The sequence below is a fragment of the Panthera leo genome, chromosome D2 (genome assembly GCF_018350215.1).
Source record: "Panthera leo isolate Ple1 chromosome D2, P.leo_Ple1_pat1.1, whole genome shotgun sequence".
Taxonomy (NCBI): Eukaryota; Metazoa; Chordata; class Mammalia; order Carnivora; family Felidae; genus Panthera; species Panthera leo.
This window is the reverse complement of record NC_056689.1, coordinates 84,537,536-84,551,618: the sequence shown is the minus strand read 5'-3', so window position 1 is coordinate 84,551,618 and position 14,083 is coordinate 84,537,536. Positions and strand designations below refer to the sequence as shown.

Genomic DNA, 14,083 nt, shown 5'->3' with positions numbered 1-14,083 from the left:
TAAAAACCAAATTGTGCAACACACAGAGCAAAACAGTCTTTCAGGTGATAGTAAGTTCAAACACGTGCGGAGGGCAGGCCCGCGCAGGCCCTGGTCCTTTCAGGAAGAGTCCACCTTGGCTGACCTCGGTAATCGGAACGCAAGCGCTGGATGAGTCAGAACCCACCTTTCATCAATGAGTACTGGTCATTTCTCTCCTTCCTCCCCACCCCAAACAATTTTCCAAGCAAGCCTCAAAAGTCAAAAGAGCTGTTCTGGCCAATACCTTGGACCCCGCCACGTCCCCAGCCCATGACCAGCCGCGAGGTCAGGCAGGAATTCTCACCCTGCTCCATTTCCAACACAGGCACCTAACTCCCCCGTCTCACTTGCTCTCCCAAGCAGGGCACTACCTGCCCCTAAATCAAATCCGGGGGTGGGGGGGGTGTCAATCCCACGGAATCGGGTCCACAGGCACTTACTGCCTGGGAACGCCATGCAAGTACTCTGTTCCATACTGAAAACACTCCGGGCTGACGATCCCGCGCGCCAGGCGAGGTCGCGGGGTACACGCACCGCCTCCTTCACCCCCCACAACCCTAGGGAGCCGCTACTCTAAGAATCCATCTCACCGTCGAGGAAACTGAGGCCCGGTAATGAAGCCTGCCCCAGGGTCACAAGGCTAGGTACTGGCGGGGCTGGGGACTGGCTCCCCGGCCATCCGGCCCTGGAGCCCCCACCGCACCCGGCGGCAGTAGAGCGGTACGAAGCTCAGAGAACCCCCAGGCCCCGGAGGGCTCACGGGGGGAGGCGGCAGGAGCGCCGCGGGGCGGCCCCGGAAGCCCCGGCTCGTACGCGCCCGCCCAGTTCGGTGTCCCCTTCTGGAGCCGTCCCCAGGGCCAGGAGCGCGTGTGCCAAACCAGCACAGACCCCGGCTCGGCCAGCTCCCCAAACAGGAAATCCCCGTCTGCGGCTGCAGGTGAGCTGGAACACGCGAGCACTACCCGAGTATCCACACGTCTCGACCGCTCGGCTCCAGGGAGGCAGAGTCACCTAACCCGCTAGGCCCTCCTCAACCGCCCGCTGCTGGCAACGCGGCCGCGGGGTCTCCGCGCCCCGCCCCCGGCCCCGGGGCCGACTCGCCGCGCCGCCGCGCCCCGCGGCCGCCAGGCCGGGCGTCCGGGCCGAGCCGGGGATCGGGCCCGGAGACCAGGCTCGGGATCCGGGGGCCGCCGGCCGCCGCCCGGGAGGCCGCCCCCCCGCGTGCGTCCCCTCAGCCCCGCCGCCCGCCGCCCCGCTTACTTGGCTGTGAGGCGCAGCAGCTCCTCAAACTGCCGGGTTGAACCGACCTCCACCACGGCCGCCGCCGCCTCGGCCGCCCCCGCCGCCATGCTGCAGCCGCCAGACAAGAGCAATCGAGCGCGGGCGGCCGGCGGGGGCGGGGCCTCCGGGCGACTGCGCGCGGAAGCCCCGCCCCCGGGCCGCCCCGGGCCTGCGCTTAGGGCGAGCACGGAACCCGGGGCGGAGCTTCCGGGGGAGCGCCCGCGCGCCTGACCCGCGTGCTCCAGGCATCGCGGACGCCGGCCTCGCTGGGCCCCCGCTCCCGGAGGCTCCGCACCTTCCAGACAGTTCTACAGCAGCTGGGAGGAGGGTGTGTGCGCGACTGCAGGTGAAGTCAGGTCTGGACGTCCCACAGGATAGCATTTTAATCTAAAATGAAATTAACCAAAAGGTGTGGATGGAATGGGATAGATGTTACTGAAAATGGAAAATTACATTATTTAAAATGCAATGAGAGCCATGAGGAACTGTTTTGTATCCTGACTGTAGTTACATATGCAAACCTAAACATAAAATTGCATAGGACAAAATACACACACAAATGAATTCCAGTAAAACTGGGGAATCTGAAGAAAAGGGGCGGATTGTGTGATCATGGACATCCCGGTTGTGGTTTTGTACTATGGTTTTTTGCAAGATGTCCTCTTTGGGGGAGAAGGTACACAGGATCTCTCTGTATTATTTCCTAGAACTGCACGTGGCACAAAATTATTTTACAATGAAAAAAAGTTTTTTTAAATAAAACCTAGAGATTACTATGCAAAAATGCAATAGAAGGAGGGGAACCCCATGTTGCAAAACAGGGTGTATACTCCCATGGCCATTTTTAAAAAGTTTTTTTATGTTTATTTTTGAGAGAGAGAGAGAGAGAGAGAGAGAGAGAACTCCAAGCAGGCTCCATGCTGTCAACGCAGAGCTGGACGCAGGGCTCGAACCCACAGACCATAAGCTCATGACCTGAGCCAAAATCCAGAATCCAACACTTATCTGACTGAGCCACCCAGGTACCCCACTCTGATGGCCATATTATACAGGAATATAAGAAATTAAATGACATAACTACCTACAGCTGAACACAGCATAGAAAAAGTTCTTCAGAAGGATGTGCCCCAAAGTGTTAGGAGAGCTTGCCCCCGCAAAAGAGCAGAGTGAAAGGGAAGACCTTCATTTTTCACATTATGTACTTCTTAGTGTCATTTGCATTTTTTCAAAGAACATGGACTGTCTTTGTAATTTTAAAAATAATGAAATTGTAATGCACAAGGGAAATGTGCAATAGTGATTCTTTTTCAAAAAGCAGTAGTAATCACCCCTTCTGAATGTGGCTGTTTTAAAAATCCTGATTTCCCCTTTAAATGGAATTTGCTGATAGTAGCACACACCAGCTACAGAACATGCTCTCTACTTACAAAAAAAAAAAAGGAAAACTCCCAGATTATATTACCACTTGTCACTCATGCTCTTTCTGCCGCTATCACCATCGACATAGTGCGTGATAGGCATTAGACACAGGCATAATGGTTAGCAGCTGACCTCTGAGCTTTAAAATGCTCTGACTTTGGGGGCGCCTGGGTGGCTCAGTTGGTTGAGTGTCCAACTCTTGATTTTGACTCAGGTCATGATCCCAGGGTCGTGGGATTGAGCCCAGAGTTGGACTCCGTGCTGAGCGTGGAGCCTGCTTGGGATTCTCTGTCTCTCTCCCCTGCTGGCTCTCTCTCTCTCTCTCTCTCTCAAATAAAAAAATAAAATGCTCTGACTTTGGCAACAAAAGACCACTCCCCTCAGCCCTGAGCCCAAGCCACATGTGGGAGGCTGTTGCATCTGAGTTACAGGTACATAAGCATATATACACGTATAAAGTGCTTGTCAGCCTTCCGAAGCCCTCACAAAAGAGTCTGTGTTTATCACTCAATGCTCCTCCGGCTGCTGAGGTGAAAACGTCACCACCTACCTACGCTTCATAGCTAAGGAAACACCCAGACCCTCGGCAGGGAAGGACCAACACCAAGATCACACTAGGCCTTCTCTTTACACCTCCTGCCCGTCTCATGTACCCCACTGCACCCCATCCCTCCCATGTGAGTACGCTGTCATCTCTAAGCTTGTTACACCCAAAGGGAAAAGCTCATTATCCTAGTAAACTGGTTTGGCCGGTTACAGAATACTCTGGACTTGGCTTTCCCTCCGGCCCGTTAGTGTTGAAGAGCTTAAAAACACAGGAAAGCAATATACTGGGGCTGTTTTCGGCCTATGTACCGATGTGTGTTCATCCCAGGCACTGACCTTCTGCTGACCCCATACAGAAGCATCATTTAGCCATGTTCTATTCCGTCCCGGCGCCCCCTTAGGGAAGCCAGTGACATTTCACCTTAAGTGTCCCCTGAGCAGGGGCCTCTCCCGGGCTCCCAGACCCTGCTCAGTCAGGAACCAGGTGCAGCTCAGCTCTCCTGGGACAGCGGCCCAGCCCTGAAAAGGACAGGACAGTTAGGTTTCTCCACGGGTGCTGTGCTGCGTCTCAGGGACCCACAGCACAGGGATCTGGAGGCCGGGACCCCGCGTTGTGAAGTCTTGGCCTGGGAGAACCAAAGCTCCAGACAGAGCTGCGGGAGGCCTTCCTGGCAGCAAAGCAGCCCCCCCCACCCTGCATCTGTGAATGGACCCCATTTTAAAGAGGGTTGAGTGTGAGAGAGAGACTGAGGGGTCATTATTTTTCCAGGTAACGACAGCTAACATTAACTGCTCCTAAATAGGCAAGGAAATATTTTCGCCCTGCATTTTTAATGACACATCATTCCTTCCTGGGGCCGAGTGTCACTTACTCCCTGGCAGGGCACAGTGCTGAGGAGCTAGGCAGACACAAATAAGTCATGGCGGACAGGAATACCTGGTCACTCTAGGTGAGGACTTGGAATTAAGTCCCCACCTGGAGGGGGTTTCTGTAAACCTCACCCCAAGGATCTGAGAGACACAGGAGTCCGGGGGGGGGGGGGGGGGAGGGCGGGGAGAGAACGAACCAGCGTTTTTAATGGGCAAGGCATGGCATTAAAAAGTGTTGTTATTCAAGTAAAATGGCCAATGTTTCCTTTCTTTTAAGAGAGACTCTTAAATTCCAATTACTCCGCCCCCGAAGACCAGTTGAGAATAACCCCAACTGGAGGGAATTAATTTCCTTAGGAATTTCACTGTTACAAGATTAATGGAGCCCCCCTGCAGAGAAACAGTAAAACTGTAAGTACAGTAGATTTGCACCTGAAGGATACATATTTTAATTTCTGTTCTCAAGCTGCGATAACATCTTCTGGAGCTCTATAAAAAGCATAAATGAGCACCCGCATGTCTGCTGAGAACTTGCCAACACGGAGCTTCCCGGGAAGAGTCTGCACCTGGCTGGGGACGCCCAGGAGCCTTCAGCTGCAGGGTTCATGCTCTGTCCACACGTGCTGGTGGCCAAGGATCATGATCAGGGCACAGTGAGACCACCCCAGGACGCAGGGCTGGGAAGGGCCCAAAGAACACACCTGGAAAGGAGCCCTGACTAGTCAGAGTTGGAGGTGACCAAAATCCAGAGTAGAATCCTTGGACCAGATTCTGCTAAATGGACCCTAGTCCCCCTGCCCCAGCCCTGCCCACTCACCTTGGCATCCTGGCACCACCCTCCTGAGAGACCGCAGGGCCGGATGCAAAAGGTAGAGGGTCTGCATCCTGCCCTCCGGAGCCCTCTGGGGACCTTCACCCCACCGTCCATCAGCTTTGGTGGCCCCAAGAATGGGCCCTGGGGCGGGTGTCTCACAAACCACGTTGAAATATACCAGCAGTTGGGATGCCCCAAATGTCCCCGATAGCCAGGGATTATCCCAATGGAGAAGTAGAAACAGGCTGTCGACCCTTAGGAGCCCAGACCTTGATCTCCGACCGGTCGGCCAATTTTCTGTGTTCCTTTCCCTACTAGAAACTGCTTTTATTGGAAGAACTCTATGTATATGCTGGCTATAAAGGTTGTTTATGCTGTCATAGCTAGATTTTTATTGGTTGTATTTTTGCTGCACTTGCTTGAAAAATAATTATTTTCAAAGAAAAGAAGAATTACATATCCAGTAAACTAAATAAGACTCATGTTTATTAGGGACCTCTGACAGCTCCTCAAACGTGAAAAAAGATTTCAAAGCAGTGAATGGACAATTTATGTGCAAGTTTATTTGTAAAACAGATTTCAAGACATACTTCATCTTGGCTGTGCCAATAAAAATACATTCCATTTCTTTTCAGAAATGTGTGTTATCTGATGGTTCCACAGCAATCCAGTTTCTCCTAAGATACGACTATGCAGGTAAGCATGTACCCAATAACCTAATCTAGAATTGGGATGAAGCTTTTGGGGTTGCTACCCACGAAAAAAATATGAACGTACCTCATAAGGTGCCCTGCAGAAGAAATGTATTTATAAGAAATGTAGTCCACGAATCTTAATCCAATTTATTGCGATCTCCAAAAACACTTTAGCCAGATAATTTTTAAATTAATTTTTAATTCCCTACAATGTATCACCGTCCTGAGAGGTGACAGCCCGTTTTCCATCCCTGGCATAAATCCTAATCTCTCTTCCACCGAGGACCAGACGGGGTGGCCGGAACCGGCTGCAGAACCAGTCTCCGGGCGGTAGGTGGCATTAGCCACCTCCTCAGGCTGGGGAAGGAACATCCTTTGTTGAGTGGTTTCTTTATTCCACCTAGAGAGGCCAGAATTCAGATTGGCCTCAAATACTGATTCTGAGTCTGTAGAGGCTCTGCTGATCCACCAAATGGGTACTTTTTTCCCCAACCTGCCAACTTCTAGTACCTTCTCCTGCCCTTCTCAGCACTTGACATCCTGTGACATTTACCAAGCCTGAACTGTGCTGTGAAGGCATGTCAGTACGGGGCTGGGGGAAGGGTGGTGGTGAGGACAACTCCGCACGTTGTCACTACACGCACACTCGCACGTGCGTGTTTGTCTACCTGAAGGTCCAGGTCCCGGGGTGTGATCATTGCAGATACAGGACGCTTGGTTGGCCACGAGTGTTTGTGACCGCTGTGTGTGTTTCCATGCAGCTGCTCGTTGTCTTGCGTCAACCTTTCACAGGGAGACCGTATTGCGTGCACGCCCATGTGTGACTCTGTCTTCTCTAAGTCCTTTTGGTGCTAATTCTCTGCTCCTGGTTATAATTCCTGCATCGGTTTTGAGGAACTAAGGACACAGATGAACTTGACTTGGTGTCACAAACAAGATCCCTTGTCAATCAGAAGTCATTCTTAAGAGAGCTGAGAAGTTTTAGGGGCGCCCGGGTGGCTCTGTCGGTTGAGCGTCCGGCTTCAGCTCAGGTCACAACCTCACAGTTCACGAGTTTGAGCCCCACGTCGGGCTCTGTGCTGACAGCTCAGAGCCTGGAGCCTGCCTCAGATTCTGCGTCTTCCTCTCTCTCTGTCCCTCCCCAACTTGTGCTCGCTCTCTCTCTCTCTCTCTCAAAATAAACATTAAAAAAAATCTTTAAGAGAGCTGAGAAGTTTTAACCAGGGAAGCACCTTCAGGCTGTGTGGCCCCAACAGCTCACGTCTCAACAGGGACCCTTACAGACCCTGGCTCTCCATCCATGTTGTCTCATTTGAATGCATGGGCCTTTGTCCCGCTGACCTTGGCGCCCTCTCACAGTCTGCTCTGGCATGGAGAGGTCGCCACACGGAGTGGACACCTGGGGTGTCCAATAGGCACTATGAGTGAAGCTGGCCCTTCCTGTCTGTGGAAGGGATTCAGGGCACAGAGGTCTGGGAAACACTGCAAACACACACATTCCTTAGAGACACAGCTCAGCGACCCACCGCTAACAGTCAATCATCGGTTCTCGGTGCACAGCAGAGGCCATCCCAACCCGGGAAGCTGACTGGTTCGACTTTGGTTAAATCAATGACCACAGTGGTCTTACACTTGCCTAAATTCCTCGAAAGTCCGCCACACCCACAACAGCTTCCTGCACAGGGGCAGGACTAAGGTAGGCCAGGATTTTTATTTTAATCCTCTGGAATCTGTCTTCTTGAACCTTTTCCAGAGTTGCTGTGTGAACGTTGGCCCAGCGCCACGGCGCCCCCGCTGGAGTCCAGTGGGCAGGATAGGGCAAAATGCATGACGTTCAAGGCACCTCTACTCAGCCAGCTCGGGAGCCTCTGTGCCCGTTCCCAGTAGCTGCCCTCCAGGAAGTTCAGGGGCAATATCAGGGATTTGGCAAAATACTAACTCTTGGTGCTGGGAACAAATTTGGATTTGCTTCAAATCCAGAAAGGATTCTCAGTTCAGATGGTCTCCAAACTGGCTCACTCATTTTGGGTTTTCACGGTTGGGGCGGTTTTCCTGTAAAATAGCTGCTGCCTTCAAATTCCTTGCTCTGGGGGCACCTGGGTGGCTCAGTGGGTTAAGTATCCAACTTCAGCTCAGGTCATGCACGATCTTGCGGTTGGTGGGTTCGAGTCCTGAGTTGGGCTTTGTGCTGACAGCTCAGAGCCTGGAATCTGCTTCAGATTCTGTGTGTCTGTCTCTGCCCCTCTTTCACTTGCATTGTCTCTCTCTCTCTCTCTCTCTCTCTCTCTCTTTCTCTCAAAAATAAACATTAAGGAAAAAAATTCCTTCCTCCAGAACCAAACAAACAAAAAAGAAAGGAAAAAAAAGAGCAAACCACTGATTTTTTTTTAAGTTTATTTATTTATTTTGACAGAGAGAGAGGAAGAGAGCACGGGGAGAGGCAGAAAGAGAGAATCCTAAGCAGACTCCACACTGTCAGCACAGAGCCCAACATGGGGCTCGAACCCATGAATCATAAGATCATGGTCTGAGCTGAAATCAAGGGTCAGATGCTTCACTGACCAAGCCCCCCAAGGTGTCTGGCAAACCGCTGATTTTTAAATGATGCCTGGGTCCTATTGCTCTGTAGCATGTATATAAAATAAATAAGTCACTATTTCACATTCTCATGATAAAGTAGCTGAAGTTTAGACCTCCATGGATGTGTCCCTTCCATCAGAGTAAAGCAAAACTTGGTGGTAACTCCATTATTAGCCTACGTTTAAGTTAGTATCTATTATTCACTCATTCATATGAAATACGCCTTATTGTAATCGAAAGAAGTATCTCACTTAAAAATGTCAATGCTAACATTCCCTTTTGACTTTCCAACCATTCTTTCTTTCCTCAGTTCAATGAGTAGTCGGAGATGGAGGGGAAGAGTCTCCTTCCTATGTGAAGAGGCAAATGTGTGGGACCCTGGAAGGGTCTGAGGGAGAGGGTGGGTCCCACAGACCCCACAGGAAGGCTCTGGCAGGTGCCGAGCCCAGCAGGTGGGGCTGGATCGCCCCAGGGCCTGTGGTGGGAGAGGCAAAGAGCCTCCTGGTTCAGCGAGGTCTCCGCCAGCCAGCAGCCCAAGCCCCTCCGTGTGGGAAGCCCCGCTGGGCCCCCGTTCCATCCTGCTGTGTTTTACTCCTATCGTCCTGGACCCTCCCGCCTTCTCACCAGCCTGGCACGGACCAGGAGGGATGCTTTCCACTGTTTGGATGAAATCCTAATTTTCTAGCTTTCCATGCATTTTTGGTCCCTGAATCACAAGCAGTGACTGGTCCCCTCTTCATGATGCACAGTGGGTTTCCGGCCACTCACTTTTCTCCCTGCTTGAATCATCCTTCCTCACCCAGGACCGAGTTTTTATTGAACGTCCCTATATTTACCCTGCAGAAATATGTCCTTTTATGATGGGGCATAAATATGAAATGGCAGTGTTCTGGGACACCTGGCCACTGACACGGCAGAAGGAAGCCAGATTCCCGAAAACTCCCCAGGCCTGATCATATCCTTAGAGAGAATGTTCTAAGGGCTGGCTGCACAAATCTTTAACACTATTTAGCAGTCTCTTTGGAGGGGGTTTGTCTCTTCTTTACCTGGGATGTAGTATATGAGCTTGCACATCTTTGCTTTTCTTTTATAATTTCAAATTATATATAGTCAGGAAATATTGCGTTCACTGGCAATCAATTTATTTTGATTGATAAAAAGGGGTTAATAAAACCCCCCTTAGAAATAACAAGAAGGGAAACAGTAATATATCTTTCGTGGTGGCTTCTTTGGCGGTGCATAAAGAGAGCAAGGTTCTTTACTTCTCCCCGATAAGTCTTCTCCTTTATTTTCTATACCTAGTGAGTCATTTATAATCCTTATTATTTCCAACCCACACACAGCCATATTTCCACATGCAGGGGTCCTCCTTACTATGTTGTGAGAGCCGAGAGGCCCAAACACCCTATCATTTATATGAAAATACATGCCAAAAATGGATTATCAAACATAACCAATGTGACTTCATACACTTGCAAATAAAAAAAATTTAGGATGAAATATAAAACATCGTGCTAAAATCTCAATCTATTGTTGAAAACACAGCATAGCATAGAAAGTACACCTGTGTCTGGCATTTGACAAATACTACCGAGTGATTAGAAGCAGAGAGAGGTCAGAAGGAGACCCAATTAATCCCTCCATTCAAACATAAAGCTATTACTGATTTTAGGCGGCACAGTTGTGGTTTATTAATATTTTTATTTACTTACGGCGCCTGTGAAGAAAATGCAAAACGATGAACCATGAAAAGCTTGCCTTCTGTATGTAACAAGTGTTTACGCAGACGTTATGGGATGGGTTGGGGCACGCACATTGTGTGCTATGTCATCTCATGTATATCTCTAATTTGTACTGGTCACAAAGTCTTTCAGTATTTTTTTAAAATTTTTTGTAATGTTTATTTATTTTTGACAGAGAGAGAGAGAGAGAGAGAGAGACAGAGCATGAGTGGGGGAGGGGCAGAGAGAGAGGGAGACACAGGATCCGAAGCAGGCTCCGGGCTCCGAGCTGTCAGCACAGAGCCCAATGCGGGGCTCGAACTCAGGAACCTTGAGATCATGACCTGAGCCGAAGTCGGACGCTCAACCAACTGAGCCACCCAGGCGCCCCCAAAGTCTTTCAGAATTAAATAATCATCTACTGCTGATCATTCCCAAAGAGTACACTTACAGTGTCAGGAAATAATGTAGGGAGCTGGCTTAGATCAGAGACGTCTCCACGGAGAGATAGCATTTTGAAAGGTGAAACGTGCTGGGCTATGTTTGGCCTCAACGAACTCTTCCTGGAGCATTATCAAGATCGCATGTAGAAAAATCTTATACCAACTCTTTCCATAAAGGAAAATATAGCCCGGACTAAAATGGCATTGAACAAACCGTGACCCTCGGGGAAACAAACGTCTCCCTTCTAGAGAGAGACATGTGTGTGCCTCAGATTCGGATCCTCTGGGGATGAAGCAGTCTGTCCGCAGGGCGAGGGCCTCACAAGCTGCTGAAGACCAAGGCTAACGATGCGAGCCCAGAGATAGCAGAGCTTACGTTCCCACTCACCAGCGCGGCGAGAAGAGAGGTCCTTACCGCTGGCGCCCAGAGGCCAGAGGGCAGGTCACCCTCCTGAAGGCCCCCCAGGCTGTGGCTGGAGCCGATGCCTCACAGATAACGGTGCTGCACTCATTCATTCACTGGCCTTGCGCTGAGTGCCCGCCCTGGGCCCTGCCCGTGCTGGGAGCTGGGGACACAGATAAACATGCTCACGGAGCTTCCAGAGAGTGGCAGGCCGGACCCTGAGTTCATGGACCACAGACCTACTCCCACTCAGAGAACCTTCCACGTTCCAGGCAACGGAATGTTTTGGAATGAGTGGGTGGGCGGGCAAGCGAGCCTCAGTTTCCCCATCAGCGCGTGAAGCGCTGCCCTTCCAGTCCTGACTTGGCGCTGTGTCTGAAGGTGGTCTCACTTGTCGGCTGGCTTCTCGTCACGACGGAAAGGAAAGCACCGTGCCGAGGCCTTCGTAGGCAGCACACGTTCCACGTTAACTCGCCAATAAAGGGCATGCGTCGTATGCCAGCTCGATGCAGAAAACATTGGAGTCGGGGGCCCCTGGCACAGGTTACTTGGCCAGTCCAGACGGGCCCACGTGGGAAGATACAGCATGACAGACAGAGGGTGGCTCCTGCGGAGGACCGCAGGGCCGTCAGAGCCACGGAAGGGAGGTCCCATGGGCGAGCTGGACGTTGGCTGGACCTTGAGCCCCGAGGTGAAAGAGAGAGGTGGGAAGAGAGAGGCCAGACAGGCACAGGGCTCCTGGTCAGGGAAGGCAGCGGGCGGACACAGGCAGCTAGGTGAGGCCGTACCCAGGGAGGCAGAGACGGGCCGGTTCTCCGGGAGGAGAAGGCCCTCGACCGCCCACTCCTGGGCAGGAGCCACTTCCGGCACAGAGGGCAGTGTGCAGGATAGACTACTCGTGCCGGCGCACGACAGACGGTCACCTCGCGAGGGACGATGCCGGTTCCGCGCTTTCCAGCGGGGCGCCTGCAAACTCGGCCTGTGAGACGAAGGCCCTTGGGGCCAATGGCAGACCTGAGCTGTTGCTGGTGTTTGTTTGCTGGGGTGAGCAAACTTGCCCGGTTTCCAGCAACACCTGCAGCCTAATCGGGAGGCTCTCCACAGGCAGGAAGGGCTACAGGGCAGCAAAAGTGGTGAGAGGTCCCAACGGAGCTGTGAGGGAATTCGGGTCGGCCAGCCGGTCCTCCCGCAGCCCTGGGCTCCACAGGTAAGGCCTCTGAGCCTGTTTCTGGTATCTGAACACAAAGACACCTCTGCCGTGGCTTCACTGACACCAGGGACGCGAAGCTGACGGCTCCAGCTCCGACGCCTGATGGACGGCAGGCCCAGTCCCAGCCAGTGGGGAACCAGCCCTCGGTGGGGCCTACGGGACGTCGGTTGGCAAGAAGGAAAACTGACCCCTGAGCTGGGTGTCCTGGAGGACTGGAGTCAGGCCACGGCTGAGGTGCGTGTAGATGGCTGTTCTAGGTGAGCGGGTCAGCTTGGCCTCTCTGAGGAGGGGCGGGACCGCCAATATCTGAACAAGAAGAAGCAAGCTGTTGCAGAGCAGGGGGAAGTGTTTCCAGGCAAAGATGATGACCCTTATCACTATGATAGTGTCTGAAAGCTGAGAATTTCAAAGAAAGAAAGGTATCCTTATGCTTGTGCCCAAAGAAAGTGCTGAGAATTTCTTTCAATAAGAGGGCAAGAAGGAAAAGAAGGGGCATTCATTAAACACCTACTGTGTGCCAGTCTCTGGACTGGAGGTTGTGGATGTATTGTCTCTTTCGCATCCCAACAAGAAGAGGTAGCAAGTTTTAAAAGAAGTCGTTGGAGAGTGAAAGGGGGGTGTTTAAGTTCATGAAAAACTACTCCTAGTTTGCAAAAGTTGAACAGAACTGTCACTCATCCCCCTCCCTACAACACACGTGCGATCTCCCTTGACCGGGCTGAACTGTACATGGTTTCCGAGGCCATCTGCAGGCTACTCTTTGAAGCTCCCTCTTTCCTGGAAGGCAGGTGACAGGAGCAGGCTATTTCATTCCTATTGTACAGATGAGGAAACTGAGGCTTAGAAATGAATGCTTGCCCCAGTGAACATCACTAGTTAGGTTTGACAGCCATATGCCAACTGAACCTCCAGAAACTGCCTGGACTCCGAATGGTCCAGGGCTCAGATGGGGACAGACTAGAGATGGTCGGGCAGCTACAGTGACCGAGTACCGCACGTCAGGCTCGCCACGGTACAGACGGTATCTCGCGGAAGACGCACAGGACCACGCTGAGGCAGACATCGCTATTAACACCCCGAACTTCTACGCTGAGAGGGGCAGGGGGTGAGAGGTTAAAGAAGCTCACTTGGGAGCTGGACATCGGCAGGGTGGAACCGGACCTCAGGTCACCTGAGAGCCGTTTCCCTGGAAGGTGGTGTGCAAGGGATGGTAAATGGTGTGCAGAGAAATGCTTTTCTTTTAATATTTAATGTATTCATTTATTTGTGGTAAATAATTAATATTTATTGTGGTAAAATATACGTAAAATTCACCATGTTAAACATTTTTTTCTTATTAAAGACTTCTTGGCATTTTATTTTATTTATTTGTTTATTTGTTTATTTATTTCTGTCTGTCTTACCTTTTTTTTTAGTTTAAATTCAAGTTCATTAACATACCGTGTAGTATTGGCTTCAGGAGTAGAGCCCAGTGATTCATCTCTTACATATGACACCCAGGGCTCATCCCAACAAGTGTCCTCCTTAAAGCCCATCACCCATCTAGCCCATCCCCCCCCCACTTCCCCTCCAGCAACCCTCAGTTTGTTCTCTGTGTTTAAGAGTCTCTTATGGTTTGCCTCCCTCTCTGTTTTTATCTTATTCTTTCCTTCTCTTCCCCTATGTTCACCTGTTTTGTCTCTCACATTCCACATGTGAGTGAAATCATGTATTTGTCTTTCTCTGATTGACTTATTTCGCTTAGCATAATACACTCTAGTTCCATCCACATTGTTGCAAATGGCAAGATTTCATTCTTTTTGATTGCCAAGTTATACTCCATTGTATATACGTACCACATCTTCTTTACCTATTCATCAGTCATGGACATTTGGGCTCTTTCCATACTTTGACTATTGTTGATAGCACTGCTATAAACACTGGGGTGCATGTGCCCCTTTGAATCAGCATTTTTGTATCCTTTGGATAAATACCTAGTAGTGCCATTGCTGGGTCATAGGGTAATTCATTTTGAACATTTTTAAGTGTAGAGTTCAATGGTATTAAGTGACCATCACCACCATCCATGTCTGGAACTCTT

The 14,083-nt window shown here is 50.9% G+C and overlaps 1 protein-coding gene across 2 annotated transcripts in view; it reads right to left on the bottom strand.

Moving 5' to 3' along the window:
• Positions 1-1,412, bottom strand: part of GLRX3 (glutaredoxin 3) — a 31,545-nt gene extending 30,133 nt beyond the window's left edge. The window contains exon 1 of one of the 2 annotated variants that reach the window (XM_042909338.1): positions 1,282-1,412. In XM_042909338.1, coding sequence (XP_042765272.1) covers positions 1,282-1,370 — 89 coding nt within the window. In that variant the 5' untranslated portion in view covers positions 1,371-1,412. The remainder of the gene's footprint in view (positions 1-1,281) is intronic. The other variant, XM_042909337.1, reaches the window with a different exon arrangement.
• Positions 1,413-14,083: the final 12,671 nt, after the last annotated feature.